The sequence below is a fragment of the Aspergillus clavatus genome, genomic scaffold, assembly GCF_000002715.2.
Source record: "Aspergillus clavatus NRRL 1 1099423829791 genomic scaffold, whole genome shotgun sequence".
Taxonomy (NCBI): Eukaryota; Fungi; Ascomycota; class Eurotiomycetes; order Eurotiales; family Aspergillaceae; genus Aspergillus; species Aspergillus clavatus.
This window is the reverse complement of record NW_001517108.1, coordinates 2,440,721-2,462,256: the sequence shown is the minus strand read 5'-3', so window position 1 is coordinate 2,462,256 and position 21,536 is coordinate 2,440,721. Positions and strand designations below refer to the sequence as shown.

The 21,536-nt window shown below is 49.3% G+C and overlaps 9 protein-coding genes across 9 annotated transcripts, besides 10 other annotated features; 4 read left to right on the top strand and 5 right to left on the bottom strand.

Moving 5' to 3' along the window:
- Positions 1-13: 13 nt before the first annotated feature.
- Positions 14-44: a microsatellite.
- Positions 15-44: a microsatellite.
- Positions 45-204: 160 nt separating this feature from the next.
- Positions 205-224: a microsatellite.
- A 697-nt stretch (positions 225-921) lies between these two features.
- Positions 922-955: a microsatellite.
- Positions 923-955: a microsatellite.
- Positions 956-1,171: 216 nt separating this feature from the next.
- Positions 1,172-1,960, bottom strand: ACLA_075990 (uncharacterized protein; the record flags this gene model as incomplete). The annotated part of the gene is made up of 1 exon (XM_001275984.1): positions 1,172-1,960. One exon carries the CDS (start codon positions 1,958-1,960, stop codon positions 1,172-1,174), a length of 789 nt encoding a protein of 262 aa, XP_001275985.1.
- Positions 1,961-2,145: 185 nt separating this feature from the next.
- Positions 2,146-2,185: a microsatellite.
- Positions 2,186-2,680: 495 nt separating this feature from the next.
- Positions 2,681-2,716: a microsatellite.
- Positions 2,684-2,716: a microsatellite.
- Positions 2,717-4,196: 1,480 nt separating this feature from the next.
- ACLA_075980 (uncharacterized protein) lies at positions 4,197-4,990 on the bottom strand (the record flags this gene model as incomplete). The annotated part of the gene is made up of 4 exons (XM_001275983.1): positions 4,197-4,349; positions 4,424-4,498; positions 4,571-4,876; positions 4,943-4,990. 4 exons carry the CDS (start codon positions 4,988-4,990, stop codon positions 4,197-4,199), a joined length of 582 nt encoding a protein of 193 aa, XP_001275984.1.
- Positions 4,991-8,476: 3,486 nt separating this feature from the next.
- On the top strand, positions 8,477-9,875 carry ACLA_075970 (uncharacterized protein; the record flags this gene model as incomplete). The annotated part of the gene is made up of 2 exons (XM_001275982.1): positions 8,477-9,042; positions 9,128-9,875. 2 exons carry the CDS (start codon positions 8,477-8,479, stop codon positions 9,873-9,875), a joined length of 1,314 nt encoding a protein of 437 aa, XP_001275983.1.
- A 503-nt stretch (positions 9,876-10,378) lies between these two features.
- Positions 10,379-11,694, bottom strand: ACLA_075960 (uncharacterized protein; the record flags this gene model as incomplete). Its single annotated transcript, XM_001275981.1, has 2 exons — positions 10,379-11,421; positions 11,499-11,694. The coding sequence occupies 2 exons, from the start codon at positions 11,692-11,694 to the stop codon at positions 10,379-10,381; spliced, it is 1,239 nt and encodes a 412-aa protein (XP_001275982.1).
- A 479-nt stretch (positions 11,695-12,173) lies between these two features.
- Positions 12,174-12,209: a microsatellite.
- A 23-nt stretch (positions 12,210-12,232) lies between these two features.
- Positions 12,233-14,725, top strand: ACLA_075950 (HET domain protein; the record flags this gene model as incomplete). Its single annotated transcript, XM_001275980.1, has 1 exon — positions 12,233-14,725. One exon carries the CDS (start codon positions 12,233-12,235, stop codon positions 14,723-14,725), a length of 2,493 nt encoding a protein of 830 aa, XP_001275981.1.
- Positions 14,726-15,192: 467 nt separating this feature from the next.
- Positions 15,193-16,446, top strand: ACLA_075940 (uncharacterized protein; the record flags this gene model as incomplete). The annotated part of the gene is made up of 3 exons (XM_001275979.1): positions 15,193-15,446; positions 15,521-15,956; positions 16,021-16,446. The coding sequence occupies 3 exons, from the start codon at positions 15,193-15,195 to the stop codon at positions 16,444-16,446; spliced, it is 1,116 nt and encodes a 371-aa protein (XP_001275980.1).
- Positions 16,447-16,933: 487 nt separating this feature from the next.
- Positions 16,934-17,455, top strand: ACLA_075930 (cysteine-rich PDZ-binding protein; the record flags this gene model as incomplete). Its single annotated transcript, XM_001275978.1, has 3 exons — positions 16,934-17,101; positions 17,181-17,304; positions 17,370-17,455. The coding sequence occupies 3 exons, from the start codon at positions 16,934-16,936 to the stop codon at positions 17,453-17,455; spliced, it is 378 nt and encodes a 125-aa protein (XP_001275979.1).
- A 309-nt stretch (positions 17,456-17,764) lies between these two features.
- ACLA_075920 (mitochondrial 54S ribosomal protein mL46) lies at positions 17,765-18,896 on the bottom strand (the record flags this gene model as incomplete). The annotated part of the gene is made up of 3 exons (XM_001275977.1): positions 17,765-18,064; positions 18,133-18,788; positions 18,851-18,896. 3 exons carry the CDS (start codon positions 18,894-18,896, stop codon positions 17,765-17,767), a joined length of 1,002 nt encoding a protein of 333 aa, XP_001275978.1.
- A 173-nt stretch (positions 18,897-19,069) lies between these two features.
- Positions 19,070-19,103: a microsatellite.
- Positions 19,104-19,394: 291 nt separating this feature from the next.
- ACLA_075910 (CAF1 family ribonuclease) lies at positions 19,395-21,357 on the bottom strand (the record flags this gene model as incomplete). Its single annotated transcript, XM_001275976.1, has 5 exons — positions 19,395-19,939; positions 19,993-20,629; positions 20,681-20,907; positions 20,973-21,065; positions 21,123-21,357. 5 exons carry the CDS (start codon positions 21,355-21,357, stop codon positions 19,395-19,397), a joined length of 1,737 nt encoding a protein of 578 aa, XP_001275977.1.
- Between the last annotated feature and the right edge of the window lie 179 nt (positions 21,358-21,536).

Below are 21,536 nucleotides of genomic sequence, written 5' to 3'. Positions count from 1 at the left end.
CGTACAGTCTGCATATGTATGTATGTATGTATGTATGTAGGTATCATTTTCGCCCAGTCGCGATCGAAACCCTCACGATAACGATACAGTAGTAGATGGATAACTACTGGACTCGATGCAGCTCAAATTCCGGATGATGTACGGCGTACATACATGCTATGTCCTATGATGCTACGAATAAAGGGGCTTCACAATCCACTCCTCTTTTTTTTTTTTTTTTTTTTGTCCTCCCCTCCCCTTTCTCCTTTTCGTTCTATTTTTGCTTCGTTCTCAAACAATATCTGTCGAGTATGGAGTACGGATAGTGTCGTCGATGGTTAGGGTAACTAGTTGGCTACGGAGTACAGACTTGTAGATAGTTACTAGGTAGATTCACGAGCCACGGAATGTCTTCCTCGGCTATCCGGCCAACCGACACCGTAGTAGGTCTGACTCAACGGTGCCCAAGCTCAACTTCGATATGCAGGCTACTCAATCGGTCGCTGTGCGAAAGTCTATCTGGTGATTCTGGTCTGAAAATTCTCGCCTTAAGAGTTACAGCACCAAGTACCAATGTTAATAATACGGAGTAGGGAGCCAGACACTCCTTGTGCCAAATCTCAGATGATCAATGCTGTGGTCGCCGCTGTCGTGTTTCTATTTTAGTCGTCCATCCCCAATAGTCGACAGTGTCAGGTGATGCTCACTTGACTGGCTTCCATACTTGGCCTCAGATGACAACAGAGGAGATCAGTATTTGGGATGTGTGCAGCCGGCTATTCAAACCTCGGGTATCATTCCTCTAGATTTTCCAAAGCCAAAGTATCTGTAGAGATCAAATAAGATGTATGTTCCCTCTGGCGATCAATATCCTCGCCCTCTCCTCCTCAAACAATGCAATCATAATGGGAGCCAGAATCCAACAAACTCAGACTCGGTATGAAAAAAAAAAAAAAAAAAAAAAAAAAAAAAAAAACAGTCAATCAGGCAGAATCGCTGAAGCGAACAGAAGTTAATGAATCAATCCAAACATGACGCCGCATTGTTGACCCGCCGTCGGTACCCCTGTCAGGCACACCGAAAGTACGACAACCCTCAATGCCAACCAGAGATAATTCGGTGATAGACTGGGGAGAACAGAGGATGACGAAAGAAAGAAAGAAAAGAAAAGAAGAAAAAGGTATGAACTCCATCAGTAAATCTCCAGATCCTCAAATTCCACCACCAGACCTTCATCATGCCCATCTATGGCACTACTACTCATCATCGGCCCGTTCATCATCTCCCACATGGTGCTGCTGCGCGAGATGTTGGCCGGACGACTCGCATATACCCCCACGTGAACAAACTTGTCCTCAACCCCGTAGAAGAACCATGTCACTTCTCGCAGCTTCTTCCACGTGCTACCCACCGCACCCGGCGTCGTGGCAAATGGGGACAGGGATGGGATCTGATACCATACCAGAAGTGAATGGCCCACCCGCTCCAGCTTGATGCGTAGAGAGTGCACGGTCATCGGTCCGCTGTCAGGCAGGCAGAGTGGCGACACACACCAGTCAGCCCCGTCGGCTGTGGCACTGACCGAGGAAGCATTCACGGTTCCTGAGCAGAATTCCATGCCGGCTTTGACCCATTTGCAAGGCCGCGGTGGCTGAGACATGCCATGAAGATTCAACGGCGTCCCCGATGAAAGTGGCGTACTTTCCGAAGAAAATGACTGGGGTGCAGCTCCGGCGAAGACCACGATCCCGCCCTGGTCAAATTCCATCTCCCAATCCGCACTGACCGTGACTTCTGCTACGACGAATGGATTCCGTAACGAAGTAAACACAATCGGCGCTGTAGCAGTGTCGCCATTGGGCGGCTTGCGCCAGAGGTCAGTGTTCGGGCCGGCGGTGAGAGTAAAGTATTCCATGCATTGCGGCAATGCGAATGTTGCAGGCAAATTCAACGCTGTGAATGAGGATCCATGAGGAGGCATTGTCTTCGAGCTGGCCGATCAGCCAAACAACGTTCGAGTCCAGCTAGCTACTACTTCGACCCTATGTTTCCCGAAGATTTGTCGAAGGCTAAAAGTCCACAGTTGTCACCTGGCGGTCTCGTCGTTACAACTATGTACGGTAAGTCGCCGAACAGTTCTTGTCCTGAGATCAGTTCCGGGTTATGGAGATAGATGGAGAGGGGAGAGAGAGAGAGAGAGAGAGAGGACACAGGAAAGGGAATGGGGAGAAATTGACGAGGCGGAAACCGGGTTTCTACCAAAACAAGAAGCAAGGGAGCTATACCTTTCTTTCCACGGGGTCGCAATGCCGCTGTCTGATGCGGGCCAAGGACCCCAAGAGGAGATTGCAAGAGGCAAAATCTGGATCAAGGGTGAACAACGAGCACCAACGGAGCGGAAACCCGGACACACAAGAAAGCAATCAAGCTAGAAAAAGAAAAGAAGCCTTTCGAGAGGAAGAGAAAAAAGCAATTCCAGCGAAGTTGACCACCTAGGTGTCAATTGAGGCCAAAAATCAGCAAGATCAGTCGGACGTTGCGAACTCAACGGCACCAGATGAACTTGGAGCAAGGAGTCCGAGTTGGATGCAAAGACAAACGCAGTAGCCGAAATTCGAGTGAGGACCTCCAAAGCAGCCAAGGACAAGTATAACTTGCACGGCTCCGATGGCAGCTGATGGAAATGGTAGGAAAGGAGTTATCACATCATCATCATCATCATCATCATCATCATCATTGATAGGCAAAGATGGACAGATTTATAGATTCAAGAAGGATAGTTTGTTTTTTTTCGCCCCCTTAAGCCGAGCAGGCAGTTCAGGAGATTATCGCAGGCGGACGAACCGCTAAGCTGGGAAACACTGCCTTGTTGAACTGACATTCTGGATTTTACCCCGTTCATGTCGCGTAACAGGTTCCTTTTTTTCAGGTTTCTGATCTTCATCCATCCATCCAAGCCTAGAATATCCTTCAGTCCTCAGAATAAGTGTGTTCTCACTGGATACTGATTTGCCATTCGATTGTAGCTGCAGACCAGTTCACAAGTGGCGGGTCAACCTGCATTATTTTCAGAAGAACAACAAACAGTCAGTCAGTCGATCGCTGTGGAGAGAAAAGATCATCTCCGAAGTGTGAATGAACCCGAACAGCTGAAATAAGGTAAAACAGACCACGGAGTTTTGGATCTGGGATTGGTCTAGTTTGATGGAGTTAGACAAGACAAGCTGAGGGAGCGGAGAAGGAGATATGTCGGAGAAGAATAATACACCCCAGGGTGGAGGGCTCTAGTTCTCTATTTATTTCTTCGCCACTGCCAACTCGCCCTGCTTCCACTCGGAGTTCGCGATGGCATCATTCTTCCATCCATGAAGAGCTGAAACCAGCATGATAGCTTATAACTCTTCATTTACGCCACATCTTCCGGGAGGTTTTGATCCTTCAATGCTCCCTAGAGTGATGCCTTCGTCATAGTCACCAGAGCACAGCCATTGCCAAGAGTCTGTCCTGTGGCTTGTTCAGTCTGTCTCATGTTGTCCACACTCCAAACCTCTCAAGATCATTGGAGTGTGATGGATTTTGCACAATATGCACCTTTGAATCAGTGTGATCGCGATGTCCCCTCGAGTGAGAATTTCTCGTATTTGGCAGTAGCTATATGTCAACAACCACATATATCATGATGTCTGGACACCTTTCTAGTTGAGTGGCGAGTGTGCAACAAAACTATCCTATATCAGACGCAAGACTTACATACAGACCATACTGTGTAGGCTTGCACCCATTCTGAATCTGACTGCTTCTTATCTAATCTCTCATATATCTAGCTAGGGTGTTAAGTACTTACTTGGTTTTCATAACCAGTGAACTTATGTTCAATTTCTCTCGAGTAAATACTTCCGCTCTGAATTCCCTTCAGAGCATTTATTAAGCTTGATTTTGAAGATCAGGACCAGCTAGTCATGTTCAAAATAATACTACCAGGTTTCATGCTAGACAGTTTCTCATGAAACTACTTGCTTTCTATCAGGTTCTAAGATTCACATAGAAAATAGCCAGATAACCAACTAGGGTGATGATAAGAAACTTATGATAGCCCAGAGGTCCTGCCATCCTACCTGTTCCCCTTCTTCCCAGCCCCGACGGTTACAATCATAAGGATTGCCGTGGGTCATCACTCAAAGAGCCTACCAATATAGGTACCTGACCCATGAAGGAATCTAGCAGCTGTCACCTCTCACAACCACATTCCAATTATCAGTGTAGAAGATCTGGCCAGAGGTTGTATCGCTGTTGATGAGACAAGTTTGCCCGATGTAGTTCGCACCACTTGCAATGTCATAGAATCCATTGAGTGTGTATTGGTAATTGTTCTGTAACCGCAGCTATGATCAGACACCCGCTCACACTCAATCATAGGTTAACAAGGTGCAATAAAAGTACTCACGTCATTGCACCAGTAAATGGCAGAGTTATAAGAACAGCTTACACGGCCGCAATTGCCGGGGCCCGGCCCATTGGACTATGATGATGCGTTAGTACAGAAGCAGACTTCCTTGGGAAACCTCTGGATAGGAGAGGGGAGGGATAATACCGGACGTCCAGGCACACCGTTCAGATAGCTGATGCCCTGCTGGATACGCGACCAGCTACACCCGGACCACCGACCCTGGCAGAAGTGGCTCTGTACGGTATAACGATCCACCACATGCACAGAGGAGTCCGTACTATTGACGGGAGGAAACTCGTTTTCAAATTCAGGATTGATGTCTTTGAGCTGGGCATAGACATCTTGGACAGTGCCCTTCGCCTTGACCGTAGGGCCCCCGGCAGTCGTTTGCACGTCCCATTCTATGTCAACGATGTTGTAGCCCGGAATGCCAGACTCGGTGGCTTTGGCCTGAGGAGCAAGTTAGTGTTTCTGCCAACGAGGATTGCGAGAGAGAATAAGACAATAGAGATGTACCAGAAGACCAAAGAGAGCAATGAGAGGGATGGAAATCTTGCCAAACATGGTGTCGACCTGGTTCAAGTAGATTGTGTGTCTAGAGACTTGAGAGAACGTTCTGTTTTTCACTTGAGCTTGAGGTTTGCTTTGATTTGGTTGATTCGAGAGATTGAGTCGGGAGCGACTGGCCTATTTATACCTGAATCCGTGGCTTCTGACAGACGTCTCTTCTACTGTCCACGGCTTGTTGCATTCATCTCTCCTCCGTACACGGTGAGCTCTGCCTATCATCATTCACCGTCAATGTTGGTACGGTATGCAATGACTCCGTAAGGCCCACGTCCAATGGGTACCTATCTAGATATCCCGTGGGTTTCGAATTATATTACAATGCTTCCGATCACTCTGTGACTCCCTATGGCGGTGCGCGATATACAAACCCTGGTCAGGAAGTGGAGAAGGTAAACAGCGTATGCTCAGAGGCTACTCGTTGCTAAACTGATCTTGGATGTCCCTGTCCAGGTCGTTGTCTAGTACGAAGCGCGGCTACGCTGATAGCTTGCAGGGATATATAGCCATGCATGTTTCGAGGCCCATCTGTAATGCTACGTTGCCATTCTTTCCAAAAAAAGGTAGAGATGTCTCAATGGCCTCTGATATACACCTTGAGCCAACCCCTGCCGTTGTACCTTGGGTTGCATTGACAGGAGCACGTTGTGACCATTAACAGAAAGTACCTTTGCTCAACTTCAAAATGTGCTGAGCTTCAGTGCAGGTACAGCAGTGACTGCCAATGAGCTCATATACATGGCGCGGCCTTCGAGGCCTGTGGAATCGATCTGATCGATTCGCCCCTGGAGTTTAACCAGATCCAGCTTGCTAATATGCGCTTGAATCAACTTGCCCGGGTTGCTCTTGGATAAATGATTCATTTTGGCCCCTCAACTAGCTGCTCATAGTAGACCCCTCACCTTGTGGGTAGGGGCTCTTTCATTCTCTCTCAAGATGCTTCTTGGGACTCTCGGGACGGTCAACCTGGCTCCATGTCTACCGATATATGCCCGCCCCCTCAAACTATCCTGTAGGCTGCAGTCAGATTGTTATGGTACGATCTTGTGTGAAGTCCATACCGATTGAGGATACATGACTTGCCTGCTTAGCGAAGGTGACGTGAGATTATTGACTGGCGGCTAGTTAATCTATAATAGTGATTAAGTGGGCTCCGTCCAAGCTCATAATCCAACATCTCAGATAGACCCATATGGCCATGACAAAAGTACATAGCGCACTACCTAGGCCCTGGAGACCCCTACGCTCTCTGTCGACGACAGGGACGAGGTTCAACCTAATACCTCATAGAGAGATTGGCCGTACTACAAGTCACAAATGAGAAACTCATGTCTAGACAGTCTAGAGACCAGTAGGAGGCTATCATGTTGAGTCTACTCTGTAGCCAGACTCAAGATGGCCGCCTTAGCAGGGCTTATTTACGGAGAACTCCGGTCCACTTAATTAAAAACGATCTTAGATTGATGCTTGGTTAAACCGTTCAACCCCATGGTCGATCTAGTAACGCCATTGTATTGTTGTGCTGAAAGACGTATATCCCAGCAGTACCCTATCCAGTCTGATACTACCTCTATAGCGGCTGTCCACCATAAGATTGCAGCAAGATAATTTGACTGTGAATTAGTGTTATGGTCAGTCAAGTACTTCCTGTTTGCTCTGTAATATGCGGGCTGAATCCAGTTGACCTAGAGATGTATATTTTACTGTCAGAGGATCCAAACTTTTATATGCATGGACGACCTGACATGATAATTTCTTTTCAGGTCTTGCCTTTACCTATCTTAAACAGTAGTTCATGTAGAGAGCTAGAAAGTGAGGAGAATATGCTAGGCTAGGAACTGTTTGTATCAAGAATTCGGGAATGTGATGCCCACACTTAATACCAGTACAGAGTACGTATTCAAATCTTTGGAGGGGGAGACAGGATCCATCATTAACCTTGAATGCATGAAATTAAAAATGACTCTGTCGTTTAATATCCGGAGGAAAGACTACCTTGATAGATATGATTACCAATATGTGATCCTAGCAACCTGAAACAGACCAGTCTTAGGTACCCTGTCGACTTGACACCATGACAGGAACTCACTTATTCTCGCATATACTGGCTCTAAACACTGAGTCGGGGTGATTTTCCAGATAGCAACAGAGGACAGATCGTGCCGAACTTGCCGGAACTCCAACCAACGCGGTAATATAGTAGAGGATGTGTGAAACGCAGCCATTCATACGAAGCGGATCTAACCACCATCCATGCTAGATCAACTGCGGAGTCGGGCCGGTCGATCTGATGAAGTTAGCTGGATGAGTAAGGGTTTTCTGATAGACTGAACGAACCGTCATACCATGTGTTGCTTTCTGTAAAGCGTTACAAGGTATTAAGGTACCTAGAGCGTACCGAATAGGTACCTAAACCAATTGGGCCGTTGGGAAATAGTCAATCAAGCAGGCAGCAGTAGGAATTGAGGATCTCTTGGGGTCAAGTTTTTTTGTGCGATTCTTTCCGAAGGATAATATAGTTGAGGAGATGTTATCTTGCACTTGGCTTGAAGATGGCATCTAGAGTCAGAATATGATCAGTCCATGAGTCTCCTCCGGGAAACATAACAAACAATTTCATTATTATGGAATGACAGTAAGCAGAAAGCTGGAACTGGTCCTAAAAGTCCATACTCCATACTTGCTAGCTAACTCTCTAGTGCGCATATAACATTCTGGTAGACTGGTAGTATGTGGTGAGGTGAGAACATGTCAAACAACCATGTGCTCCGTAGGTCACTCCCTGTTGGAAAGGGTTGGGCTTGGGGGAAGGTCAACAGACCACCTCTGCACAATAATCCTAGCGAACTTTTCTGAGCCTTGAGACTCTGTATTTTTGCTTGCTAGCCTGTGAGATCCATGTTGGCTCTGGTCAATATCTTCTTGACAGATATGCCTGCGGGAAAGCCCGCCAATGTCTTGACTCTTGAACTTCAGGGTACTGATGAATAAGGGAATTCATAATAATAAGCATGGTCTACGGCTGAAGCACAATCCTTGGCAGAAAACAAGTTGTCAATAATAATGCTATCACTGAGACACCCAGTATGATCAAATCAAAATTCCATACTTCTCTGGCCACCACCTTATGCCATGCCTGGTCATGTGAAGGCATTCATTGACTTAGTTATCTTGATTATTAATCAGCTGGGTCCTGAAAGTTATGGAGTGATACACAGTACTCCGTAGAAGAAGTCCCTAGGCCCTAGCCTATCATTTGTCTTGTAGTCTGAACACATCCTAATAATGCAATCTAGTCTCCAGACTAAATAGCTGCTCTAATGGCCTCACAGCTGGAATTTATTGGCCCTGCTAATTCAACACTAGCAGGGGTAAGAACTGCTGGGCTATTATTAATAAAGGTTCTGATGAGCCCATGAGAAAATTGGAAATCCTTTCAGTCCCTATTCCTATTCTCTTCGGCAATAATATGAACATGACAACATGAAACTATCTCTAGCCAGCTTGCTGGTGTATATACAGCGCTTATTCTACTTCTTGATCACCTCTCTAGCAGGTAGAGTACTCTTGGTCTCTCTGCTTCTGTACAGCATCGCTTTTGAGTACTGTAGACTCCAGTATTGGCGCGATCCTCACTCGGCCTTCTTCGATGAAACCAACGTCTACGATCTCAAATACAGTCTTTTCCGAGAACATGAAGCACTTCAATATATATCTGCGTATAATGCCCGGGTCGAACCCCCGAAGAGCGCGGTCGGCTCTTCGGACCCTATATTGTGTCTCGCTTTTGTGACCGTAAAGCGGGATCAGGTGAACTACTTCGACGCCTCCATCGGCTCTCTCCTCAGCGGCCTCGACGAGCGAGAGCGCCGTGCCTTTCAAGTCAGAGTGTTGTTTGCCAACACAAAACCTGAATTGCACCCTAGCTGGGGTCAATTGTGGATGGATCGGCTTATGGATTCAGCGTCTTCGTATAATGTCTCTAAGGAAGATTTTGAGCGACTCCAGGCGCTTGAAGAGAGCCGTAACTATTACGAGAAAGGAGTATAGTGAGTTTCTTCTTCTCCTCTTTTTCCCGTTCTCTCTCCCTTTTGTTGAATGATCAAGATCACTGACCGTCGTGTACTTCGGTAGTGATTACACACATGTCCTTGACGAATGTTATAATACGAACGCCCCATACATCGGAGTCTTTGAGGACGATATCATCTTTGCTGATGGATGGCTAGCGAAAACGCTCAAGGGAATCTACAGTATCGACAAACAACAGAGGGTCCCGAATTGGATCTATATGCGCCTCTTCTACACGGAAACCGCCCTGAGCTGGACCAATGACGACTTCGCCTACCGCCATATAGGCTTCGTATTTCTCCTTACAATGAGCACGGCCTTCGGTGTCCTCATGCTGGCCCGGCGCGTATGGACCGCCGCCCGCCGCCACCTGGACATCCTAACCATCGCCGTGGTCTGCGCCATTACCATTCCCGCATTTACCGGTCTCGTGTTCATGATCGGGAAGTACAACATCAGCCCCATGCGCGGCGTCGTGGAAATGAACAAGCACGGCTGCTGTACCCAGGCGATGGTGTTTCCACGGACCCAGGTGCCGGGTTTGGTCAAATACCTGCGCGATCGGAAGGGTGGGCAGACGGACTCCATGATCGAGGACTATGCCGATGAACATAAACTGCGTCGCTTCGCGCTGGCACCGCCCCAGGTCCAGCACGTGGGTATTCGGTCGAGTCGCGATAATCTGGAGATCAATACGCGGAGCACGTGGGCGTTTTGGTTCGAGGAGAACGACCCTAAAGCGCTACGCCGGGAGCATAAGCGTTTTTTGGAGATGAATGATATACCTTGGATTGAAGGCGCGTCTCCTTGATCATGCTGCAACTGCCTTTTGTGTTCGAAAACCCCGAGTCACGACCTACTGGGAGTTTATCCATATATACTGCATGCCATTAGACAGACATATATATACAATTGGGTCATATTGAATGTTAAAAATGAACAAAAACGTTTCATGTCGGTTGGGCGATGAGCGCTTTAGACGTTGATCTTGTGTAACATCAGGATTGGTGCTCGCAACAATCCATTGTCTTCCCACGTTTCTTGTCCCATGACAAACAGCGAACACGGAGGTACTAAAGGAGACTCGCAGGAAGAATACATATTATCTGCATCATGTCGAGACGCTGAAGGACACGAACACTCTTGAAAGGTTGACTCATATATTCATGCTTCTCATTTCACCTGATACCTATCAACAGAATAAAGCGCCGGGCTAATGCGAGAATGCTCCTAGACAGATCACAAAGAATAGCCTAGAATGGCACATATACAGTATGCTAATGCAGGAGAGATTAAAAAAAAATGCTCCGCGGTTCAGCGATCAGTCTTGACAGTCGCGGACTTCTTCTCCCTCCACTCCTGTGCGATGGCCTCCCACTCTTTCACTTCATTTTCCCGTAGGTCGCCTGGGAAGAATGTGCCTAGTAGGCTCTTCCCCAGCTTCTCATATCTCCTTTCCACTTCCATCAGAGTCTGCATGACTTTGACTTCGCCCACGACATCGATAAACTCCAGCGGGACGCCGTATGCACTGGGTGTCCGCTTCCAGCCTGCGACGAAGATATTCTGCAGCATTCCTATACCCCCAACGGCAATCAAGTACCATGAATTCTCCTGTAGAGCGGATGCCGTAATCAGGAGCGCAACCCACATGATCCCTAGGCCAATAGTGGCGAGCTGCGCGAAGACGGTGATCGTTGGGCTGTCAATCTTCGCAAACCCTGTTGCCAGGTCCTCAAGGTCCAGCCCGTGGCCGCCGCTGATGATGGCGATTGCATGCTGGGACCCGTTCCCACGCGTCAGGATAAAGTTCTTCTTCTCCCGCATGTTCAGGCGGCGACAGGCCCATTTCTCGACCTTCCACTGCGTCAGCGCCCCGGTAGTGTAGCACAGAATGATGGCCGCCGCGGTGATCATCAGGATGCCCCAGTCGCCGCTAAGGCCCAATGGGATAGCGGCGATTCCCAGCTGGAGCACCGTGACGATGAGACCCGACCAATGGAGCAGATCGTGGCCGGGCTCGCCGTGCGGTATCTTGGTGCTTGGCTGCCAGAAACTGACCACTAACCCGGCCTGGGAAGGACGAGGCACTTGGGAGCCCGATCCGGGGGCTTCTCTCTCCTCACGCTGTTGGTCGAATTTCCAGCGAGCCTGGATCAGAGACTCTGTTTTCTCTTGAACTGCTCTCCCCATCCAGTACTCGTAGTCTCGCATCATTCGCCCAAGGACCCAGGAGTTGTTTCCTCGGACATACCCATTCTTGCCGTTGATCACGCTGCAGGGAGTGTCGGCGTCGGGCATCAGTCTGTACTCGCCGAGCGACGAACAGATCGAGGATGTCGCATAAGAAACCCAACCTGAGAAGAAGGTAAGCCAAGTCCACTTCACCTTTTTCTTCTCAGTTTTTTGTTCTCCTCTTCTTTCTTACACGTACCGAATGAGAACGCGACTGGGGTAACCCAACCCCCAGCCAACTGGGCGAGAGCGCGATGGACTAAATCACCTCCGATCAAGAGAAGGATAGTAAAGGCATAATTAGATGGGCTTGACCATTCTTCCGCGAAAGCAGCGCTTACAGCCCCCGGGTCGAAGTCACGCCGGAAGAACAAGTGCTTAAGAACTGGAGCCATGAGGAGAAAGAAAGTGAGGATCAGTCTGCGAAGGTGTACTGTATATCAATGGTGCAGAGAGATAATCAATCAGTAAAGGGGGGGGGAGAAAAAAACTTCAGCCGTCAAAGCTCAATGGAAATAATCAATAATAATAATAAGTCTAAGGCTCAGTCCTGCAACAAACAAACATTTGAGCCTTAAGCCAGCCTTGCGGGCTGCCAGTGCGGGGGGTCCTTTCGAATTAAACCCGTCCCCCAACAGCCTCATTTCGCAGGTTAGACCACTACTGGTTTAGTCTTCAGCTGATGGCTGCCGTGCTGGAATCCTTCGTATACGAACTCACTAGCTAATGTATGACGGGACACAGCCGCTGCCCCTCTGCTGACTCTGTTAACCTATATAAACTTTTGACTTCTGTTATCGATGCTGACTTGTGTTGTTTACTACAGATTCTATTCGGTCCTGTCCATTGTATCCGATCCATATGCTCCTAGTCCAGAAAAGAGAAAGAAAAGAAAGAGAAGAAAAAAAAACAGAAAGCTGTCCAAAATACACAATGATAGAATCATCTATACAACGTTCCTGGACCCTGAGCAAGGCCCAGGTCGCAGCTATTCTCGATGATGTTACCTACAAGCCAGCTGAGAACAAGTCCGGGCTCCTCCCTATCGAAATGAGGTTCATGGACTTTGGGGAGACCGGGGAAGCGGGAAACTACGAGAAGATAAGCATGACGAAGACAAATGCCCGCATCGCACAGTGGTGTCAGGAGGCATACGATCTCCTGGACCCCGAGAAGGCGGATCTGGATTCACACCTCGAGCGGCTAGACGCTGCGTTTTCAACGCTGGTGACCTGCTGCTTTCAGGTCCACAAGAAGAAACTGAGCAGGGATGAGATTGTAGATAAGACATGCGCCTTCCTAGCCCGTCTCCCCTCGTACCCCCCAGAGCTGCAATTCGACTATGAGAGCAAGAACGGTCAGGCCCGTTTAATCAATCCGTGGCCGGCTCAATATCTGTGTACGTCTTCCACCGATGAGGCGCAATCCGAGGAGCCCCAAGATGGGTACAAGTGGGCAAGTCTCCGAGTGCTTTCGAGACCAAGCACGAGTGTTATTCGCATTGCTTTGTACTTGACAATGGATCAAAGTATTGCATTCGCGCTTACCTCCGACTATTCAGATACCATTGTCAGACTTCTGGACGCTGTAACAGAGTTATACCGCAGCTCGACCACTGAAGCTGCTGCACAAGCTTGGTTCGTCGTGCAGGCATTTCTCTGGGCGGCGTGGCAGCAGACCGTGATGCTACAGTTCGGTTACGACTGCGCAAGAGTGTTGAGAATTGGCTACCAGTTTGAACGACATAATTATCTCATATCGAGACTGACTCCCTTGGCGATGCCGGGGCGTGCAGTTGTTGAGCGCTCAAGACCGAGCTATATGTGCAAATGGGCGTTTGAGCTGCTTCGCTCCGATCTCAGCTCGGTCACTCAGGATTTTAGGAAATTTTTCAAGACATTCGAGATTCACTTTGGTGGCCGTGCGGCCCGTTGCAACCTTGTTGGTGGACAAGGAAGGCAGAGGGTCTGCGATGGCAAAGCGCCTGGCAACTGTCAGAGATTTGAGTCCGAGGGCGTCCAGATCCAATCTGCTCACGATGTCAAGTGTCCTGGGCCTACTTGCAGCTTCTTGACCTGGGATGAGCAGTCGTATAAAGACATAACAGGAGCGAGAGCAGTCTGTCCGGAGAAGACTGATGATAAACTGATTCGATATCGTCCTGTGACCAGTGAAACGATGGCAGTGTCTCACGTCTGGAGTCACGGGCAAGGAGGGCGACCTGAGACTGGGTTCAACATCTGCCTCCACAGGAGGTACACTGAATTGGCTCGAACCCTTGGCTGCACGTCCTACTGGATGGATTCACCCTGTGTCCCAACCGACAGCGAGCTCCGGACCGAGGCGCTTGGTCAGATAAACGATAATTTCTCCAATAGCAAAGTCACTTTGCTTGTTGATCGAGACATTATGGAGATTGACATCCATCCACTGACTCTGCAGGCGCAAGAAGCCATCTTAGCTACGCTAGTCGTATGCGACTGGAACGTCCGTGCATGGACGCTTTTGGAAGGCTTGCGAGGGCGCGTGAGGCTCCATCTCTTATGCAAAGATAATCGGATTATATCGCTGAAAGACGTCATCTCCAGCGTTGTACTACAGAGCGACCTCTCCCTCATATCGCCATGCCTAGCTATTCAATACTACACCCCTACACATCCTGAGGATGCCCAGTTCGTCCCGGAGGAAGTTGTCACGAAAGAGCAGGCCACTTGCCTCCTCAACCACAGACATGCCACCAAGGACCGAGATGTGACCATGATCTGGAGCCTTGTCTGTGGCTCAAACAAGATCGTCAAGACGGCTGAAGGTTTCTGGAAGGCGACAGTGGGACAGCCGGTAGCAACAGGATTTCTCGTGTCCAGCGCCCCGCGGATCAAGTCTCAAGGATTGAGCTGGGCGCCAGCACGCCCGAATCTCCTGCCTCCGACGGCTGGCACGCCCAATGAAAAGCCATATCCCGCCTATGATGGGCAGAACAGCGTTTCCGGTATCATCACAACAGAGGGCCTTCAAGCGGAATGGCTCGTGTGCCCAATCCGCCGTTCCAGGGCTCTTGGGATGTGGTTCTCGCTGTATACCTACGCGGATGCCGAGAACCGATTGCAAGCGTACTACAGAATCTGGAACGAGGGCGCAAACTCGAAGATGGATATGAAAAGTCTATTCAAGCTTCGCTCTGTGATTGCACCGCTATTCAAAAAACATCGCTGGGTTGCTCTCTTGCAACCCGCTCTCCGACACCGAACATCCACTGGACCTGTATCTCCTCCGCGGCCGTTCCCGTACCAAGGGGAATTCCAGGGCCCATTGCTAGTCGTGGTGACCTCGGATGATGAAGAGAAGTGGGAGTGGCAGTTTGTGCATGAGTGGGACACGAACTATCAACTGCCAGAATTTTCGATCAAGGAAATATTGATAGTCTAGATCACTCCCAACAGGTTAGTTGCTAGACTAAGTAGTGAGTCTGCTCCGTATAGTGCTAGTGACTCTCTAGTTTACCCTCCAAAGCTCAACCAAAAGCAACCCAAGATCATTAGGCTCATTCACTAGAAGTAGACCCAGCCCAAGCGTCGGCTATCCCTCCGCCCTTCTGTTTCCGCCCAATCACCTGTGTGCTGCGCCCTGGCACTTCGTATCTGTGAGTCTGAGCCTCCTGGGCAACTATTCAGCTTGTCCACATGAGACACGCTTGCACGCCACGAAAAAAAAGGGTACTTTTCTAGCTTGGCATTTTATTGAACCCTTCAAAATGAGTCAGTTTCGCCGTGTTGCTTCTGTGAAGTTTTCAGTACTACTGTTGTTCTGTTGTTCTACGGTCGTCACAGACACACCAGTTAAGCGTCAGCGCATATTCTGATCCTGACACAAGACTATTTGTTCGAGCTTACAACATGTTGGAACCACGCAGACTCCGACACTCGTCTGGATGGTCCGGCGGTTCACTGTGGAACGAGGATATCACCCTCTCGGTGGACGGCGTGTATGAAAGCAGGTCGTATTACATCGCGCAGCTCGTCTTCGAATTCCTCACCTTCGCCGCGCTGCTTTGCTTCTTTGTGGGAACTTTTGCCATCAGACAGCCTAGAGCGCTGCCTCAGTGGCTTCCCAAGCAGGCTCTTGTTACGTCTATCGTGATTTATATCCTGTACGTTTGAAGAGCTAGTCGCCAAGCGCACCAAAAACAAGATGGAAGAGGAAGATAATCCCCCGCTAACATAGTCTCAGCTGGGAGATGCTTTTGATTCCTCAGATGTTCTTCCACCTTTGCGAAGTCACGGTAAAGCGAAGTTATGTCGTCATGTCCCTGCTCCAAACCGCTTTCTGGATGATCGGCTTCTGGCTCCTCTTCTACGTCTTCTACCGCATTATTCAGGCATACCTCGATCGGATCGCAAACGGTGGCAAGCGGTTTCACCCTGTCTTGATCGTCCACTGGATCTTGCTGGGGGGGTTGGGAATCGTCCTGATAGCCAACTGGGGCATGTACGTTACCATGATTGTGAAGCAAAATAGCCTGTACAGCCGCCTCAGTCGGGAGTTCTACATGAGGTACAATCAAGTGAGCGAAGCGCGCATCATCCTCTCTTGGATCATGTCTCTGGAGGTCCTTGCGTGGACCATGTTCATCATTGCAAAGTCCAGATTCAGCAGCAAGGTAAGCACCGACTTTGTGTCTTGTGGTGGCGTCACGTTTTCTCCTCTGACAGTTTGCTCCCTAGTCTGGCTCCAACGCCCTCGCCCTGGGAAGCTTCTTCCTTTTCGTCCAATCCCTCGAGTCAATGATCGTAACGATCATGTATAGCATGGAATACCATTCCCCGCCCCTGTACCTTAATCTCGCAAGCGCGGTCGTCAGCTTCATCTGCATAGTCGGCATATACTCCGGGATCCTCTTCTGCTGCACGCAGTGGTGCAAGGCCTGCCAGTTCTATTCACAGGAGCCTGCTCAAGGCGCGTACCAAACCCAACCGCCAATGCCCTCGTACCAGCCCTACCCTCCTCCAGGAACTCAGCCGCCGACAAACTCCGGGTACTCGAGCCCCGTAGGTGGCCACGGGCAATTTTCTGCAGCCGGGTTTCACAATGGACGCGACGCGGCGACCAATAGCTTTGCGCCTGTGCATCCGCACCACCAACATGCATGAGCAAGATGCTAGATTAAATAGTCCGCTCGATGTTGTTGACATTCTTTGTTTTGTTGTTTTTTCCAAGCGGAACTCTTTATACGTAATTCGATGATACCATGTGTTGTGTTGGGTTGGACTCGGGATGTTCCTAACTCTACAATCTTCAGCGTGATGATACGGCAATATCCCCTGCAAATAATAGCAACAATAGATAATTCATACTCTAAATAAATCAACAATTCCAATCGACTCCGTACTCCCAAGCTCATTCTCTCCTCACATCTCCTTGTATATCTCCAACCCTGGCTCCGGCACTCTGCACAGACCAACCACGCAGGGTGCATTATACGCGCGTGGCGTGGGCCAAAAGTCCAACTGACATCAACCCCCAATGAACCCAACCCAGTCCAAACTATCCAATATCATCATTCCCCGTCCTCACTATCTACTCCGTACATACAATACACACTCTCCCTTATAAAGACCCGCATCCACGCAAACGAAGATGGTCTGCTCCAAATGTCAGAAGAAACTCAAGTCCACCGAACTGGCCACGCCGGGCGTCAAGCGCAAAAGCGAGATGTACTATGGGTCGCCCGCGACGAGCGTAGGCGGTGGCGGAGCAGGCGCGGGCTCGAAAAAGCCGACGCTGGGGAATACGGGGGTGGGAAAGGTATGTGTTTTTTTTTCTCTCTATTTTATTTGTTATGGTTTGGTCACGTTTGTCTGGATGATGGTTGACGAAGGATTAGAGTAAACTGCTCAGCTCCAAGGCCAAGAACCCGTACGCGGCGTACTCGTCGGCATGTGAGATGTGCAAGACCAAGACCGAGCAGGGGCGGAAGTATTGTCAGCGGTGTGCGTATCAGAAGAATGGTGAGTTCTCCTGTTCTTTGGGGGTGGGAAGGGTGGTTTGAGGTGATGGCTGCTGATGGTTCTAGCGTGTCCGATGTGTGGGAAGAATCTGGCTGGCAAGTCGGCTAAGGATCAGCCTGTGGTGCAGGGACAGAAGTTCAACTTGAAATGATTGACGCGCTTGACATGGATCTTATGCATTCGTTGGACTTTTTTGGGTACTGGCTTGGGATAGATGGTTCGGCATGGCGTTTAGGTTGGTTACTCTTATGAAACTCCATGAAAACTCAAGAGATTCAATTGCGAAGATATTTGAAAAAGAAAAAGAAAAGCTAGTTGTACATATCATACTATATCAGTATATGCAATTCTGTGACCCGTCTTTAGAGGGAAAAAAGGCCCGCCTCGCCGGAATGGAACAACTCCGCGCAAGTTCGCAACAGCTCTATTGATACACATCTCACACCCAGGCACCTGCTCTTTACCGCTCCGCCAACATGTTCTTGATGTTGCTGTAGTATTGAGGCAGGACGAATTTCGCAATCTCGTCCTTGGCCAGCCACTTGAAATCTTGCAGGTTCTGAGAGTTGGCAGCCAGGTCTGCCTGTCCCGCCATGATACGGCTCTTCATGAAGAAGGTCTTCTCGCCCAGAAGTTCGTGGCCCGTAGCGTCGGTCTTAGGGTATCGGAAGTTGTACATATGGTGGCCGACGGGGTGGTAGCCCACCATCCAGGTGTTCATGTTTACACCGGCGGATTGGGCGAGGGTACGCTCAGCAGCCTATGATAGATCATAGAAGTTAGTAACCTACACGACCATCACAAATCGCGATCTTGCAGCACACTCACCAGACGAAGAGTCTCTCCCGTCTCTATCGACGAGCTGGGAAGCTTCCAGAATCCCTCCTTGGTCTGAACAAGAAGATAGAGGGTCCTCTGCAGCGCCCGGTTGAGGCTCTTCTGGTCGTTCTTCTGGTCCGCCTCCGTTGCCCGAGAGAACGGCCGAGGGATCTCCTCCTTTTTGCTGGTGTCTTGAGAGGTGGCATTGACAGTAGCCTCGGCGTCCTGCACGAGCATCTCAACTTGATGTTCGGGCTCGGACTCGACCGCACCGACAAGCAATTCGTCGTTCCATGCTTCCTTCGAGTACGCGTTGTACTTGCCGATATCGCGGGCGGGTGTCTCACGCTCCCGGATCTTACGCTTCCAGTCCTCGTCGGCAGGAGTGCCCCGCTTGAAGTAGAAGTATTTCGTGAAAGGGAGCGCCAATCGCTCGTTCAGCCGTTTCTGGTAGAAGAAGTACGCCTTCTCGAACGATGTGAGGTCGCGGGTGATCTGGGGCGGGCGGGAGAGGACCACGCCGGCCTTGATGATGTGTGTGGGTTTGACGACGGGGAAGGGAGAGGACGAAGGTGAAGCAATTTCTGAGGTTGAGATGGGCGTGGCAGCTGAGGCATAATTGCGGCGACAGCTTCTGCACACTCCGGAGTCGACTATCGAAGGCCCTGAGAGAAATGTCAGCCCATGAATCAATATCAGAATGGCCAGCCTATGCTGCATCACATACTCAATACAGACGCTATGCGCCTGGCGCCATTGGGTGCTGAAGACATCTTTGACAGCGCAACTGACTGGGTCCCTGGCCTCGTCAACAAGTCTAACGCCGATAATTGTCAAGAAAAGTTGGCGGTCACCTGTCCGCCGCGGAACGGCACTAATCCAGAAGAGGCTAGAGGGTCAGGTGACCCGATACTTTTTTTCCCTTCTTTAATAAATGCAGCGCAACTTCTTTTCCTCTTCTTTTCTTTTCTTTTCTCTTCACAGCACCTTTTCCTTATCATCACTGCGTTCTGTTGCACTACAACCAGTCGATCATTTAGCGGTGCTCAGACTGACCAGGCGGCTATTTTCGCTAGCGGTACCTTCGTTATATCAAGGTGTACTGTTAGATAGACGCTGCATACATTCTGCCACACTACTTGTGTTGGTATCGTAGTTACTTTAGACTCAAATCATCCTGCGCATGGATTTGTGTAGTTATTGATCACATGGAATCCACCTCTGATGGAGAAAGTCGTCCGTCTTGTGGCAGGACTGGCCACGAGGTTGTCTTACGATGCTCCTATAATGCACACTCTCTCCAACGTGCCAAAAACTCGCAACTTATTACCGTAGACTTTCCAGAACTTGGCTCCAAGGCGGGGGATTAATTCACCAGAGTTCGCTTTACGCATGAGTTCGGCAGAGTCGCTGGGTGCCAATGATAACTTACGGTCATCGGTGGGTATGTCACTGTCGATGCTGTCAATGATCTCTTCGATCTCGAGCAAATCAAATCTTGTCCCAAAGGCATTTGGTTTAGGCGCTTGGGGTAAGTCATGTCGGCCCTGGCCGCGATGGTGTCTTTGTGAGTCTGCAACTAGAGTATTTTGTCTGGTATTATTCAGTCGATCCTCGGTTTCCGTCCATTCGGCGACCCGCTCAGGGGATACCTGGTGTGGAAGGTCTGCGAAGGATGAGGATTCTGGAGGTGACTCTCTTCCATCACGGAGCTGGGCAGATAACCTGATGAAGATCTGAGCGGAGAGCAAGCTATCGTAGCCAGCTTCGTGTTCGATTTTCCGAGTATTGTACTTTGAATACTGCGAGTGGATTTCTGGATTGCAATTAGCACCAATAGAGCAGATCATCGGGCGGGATCATGCCCACCGATCTTTGGAGTTGCTCTCTTCGACAAGCTATCATTGATTTCTGGCAACGATGACCTAGGGTTGATCGAACCGCAGTTATGTGTCGCCATGTATTTCGTATCCATGAGGACAGGAAATAGTTCGTGCATCGTTGATTGGAAATCTTCTACCTTATCCGGAAGAGGTCCAAAGAAGCAGCGGTAGAAGTATATAAGATCGGAGAAAATGTTATGACCTAGCACGGGTCGATGTTCCTGCAGCCGCTCTCTGAGCTTCTCAGAGAACTCTCGGAGCGAGTATATAGGCTTCACAGCAGCGGAGTTCGACATAATACCAATGAAGAAACTGGTATCAAGGTTGGACAGATCTCCTCCGGCAAGGGCCTCCGCTATCCATCTGAAGCCTGTCTGCTTCCAGATCCTTTCCTGTACTCTGTTCAGTCTTTGCTCTCGAAGAGATCTTTCTCGCTCTTCATCGTAATCAATGATCTGGATAAAGCCAGGGTTGCTGATCGTCACCAACGATGGGTATTCCACCTCTATCAACTGATGAACAAGCCTCTTCTGGAACCTGTTCAGGGTCGATGGCAACGATTTGGAGGATTGAAGATGACCGATGCGAGTGGGAGGTGGGATATTGAGGTAGCTGTCGCGTGTCTAAGTAAGAGATTACCTTTTGTCAAATGATCTCAAGACGTGCCACCTTACAGTCCTTATTGCAAGCCAGTCATCTACGAGACGCCGGGCCGCCTGGAGAAAGGCCAGTGATTCAAGCTCGGTTTCTTTGACGTCGATCAAGGTGTGCGTTGCAACTCGATCGCGTCTTTCGATGGCTTTGGCCATCGCTAGTTCCTCCTCTTCTCGCGACAGATAACAGACGCCGTTTTTGAAGACGGCGTCCATACTAAATTTGTTCTCCAGTAGGAATTCAACAGCTATGGTGGCGATTTAGCTGTGGAATCAAGTTCGGAGGACACTTTCGAATGACATGATGACATACCACCGCTCTGCATCATCCAATCCCTCTCCAGCTCCAATCTTTTGTCGATAATTGGACTCAGGCATATGTTGTATGGTTTCAGTGTATACGTAGCTGCCGATTATGAGAATTAATGCGCTGTAAACAAGATTGCAGGCTCTCCAATCTGACCTTTTCCAGTATCCTCGTGACAGATTGTCAATCCAACCTGCAAGATCTGGTACTTCTCCGCCGATCTCTTGACTTCTTCATATCGTTCCTGCAAGGTCTGCGATCCGCTGCTCGGTGCTGAAGAAGCAGTCGCAATTCCGGAGAACTCAAAGTCCATGGATACGAAGCAGCAGGTCGCCAGCTCATCTAAGATGCGGGGAAGATGGTAAGCAAATGACTGCGCTGTTACATCCATCTTGCTATGTTAGTTGTTTTGCACTGTTCTAGGCTCGATTCAAATAGGCTGAGACTAAGCTCAGCGGGATGAGAAAGGAGATAGGATGAGATGTAGAATTAGATGGAAAGGAACGCTAATTGATTGAACTGGATCTGGGTGTTGATTGGAGCTAAAATGTAAAGGTACGGTCATGCAAG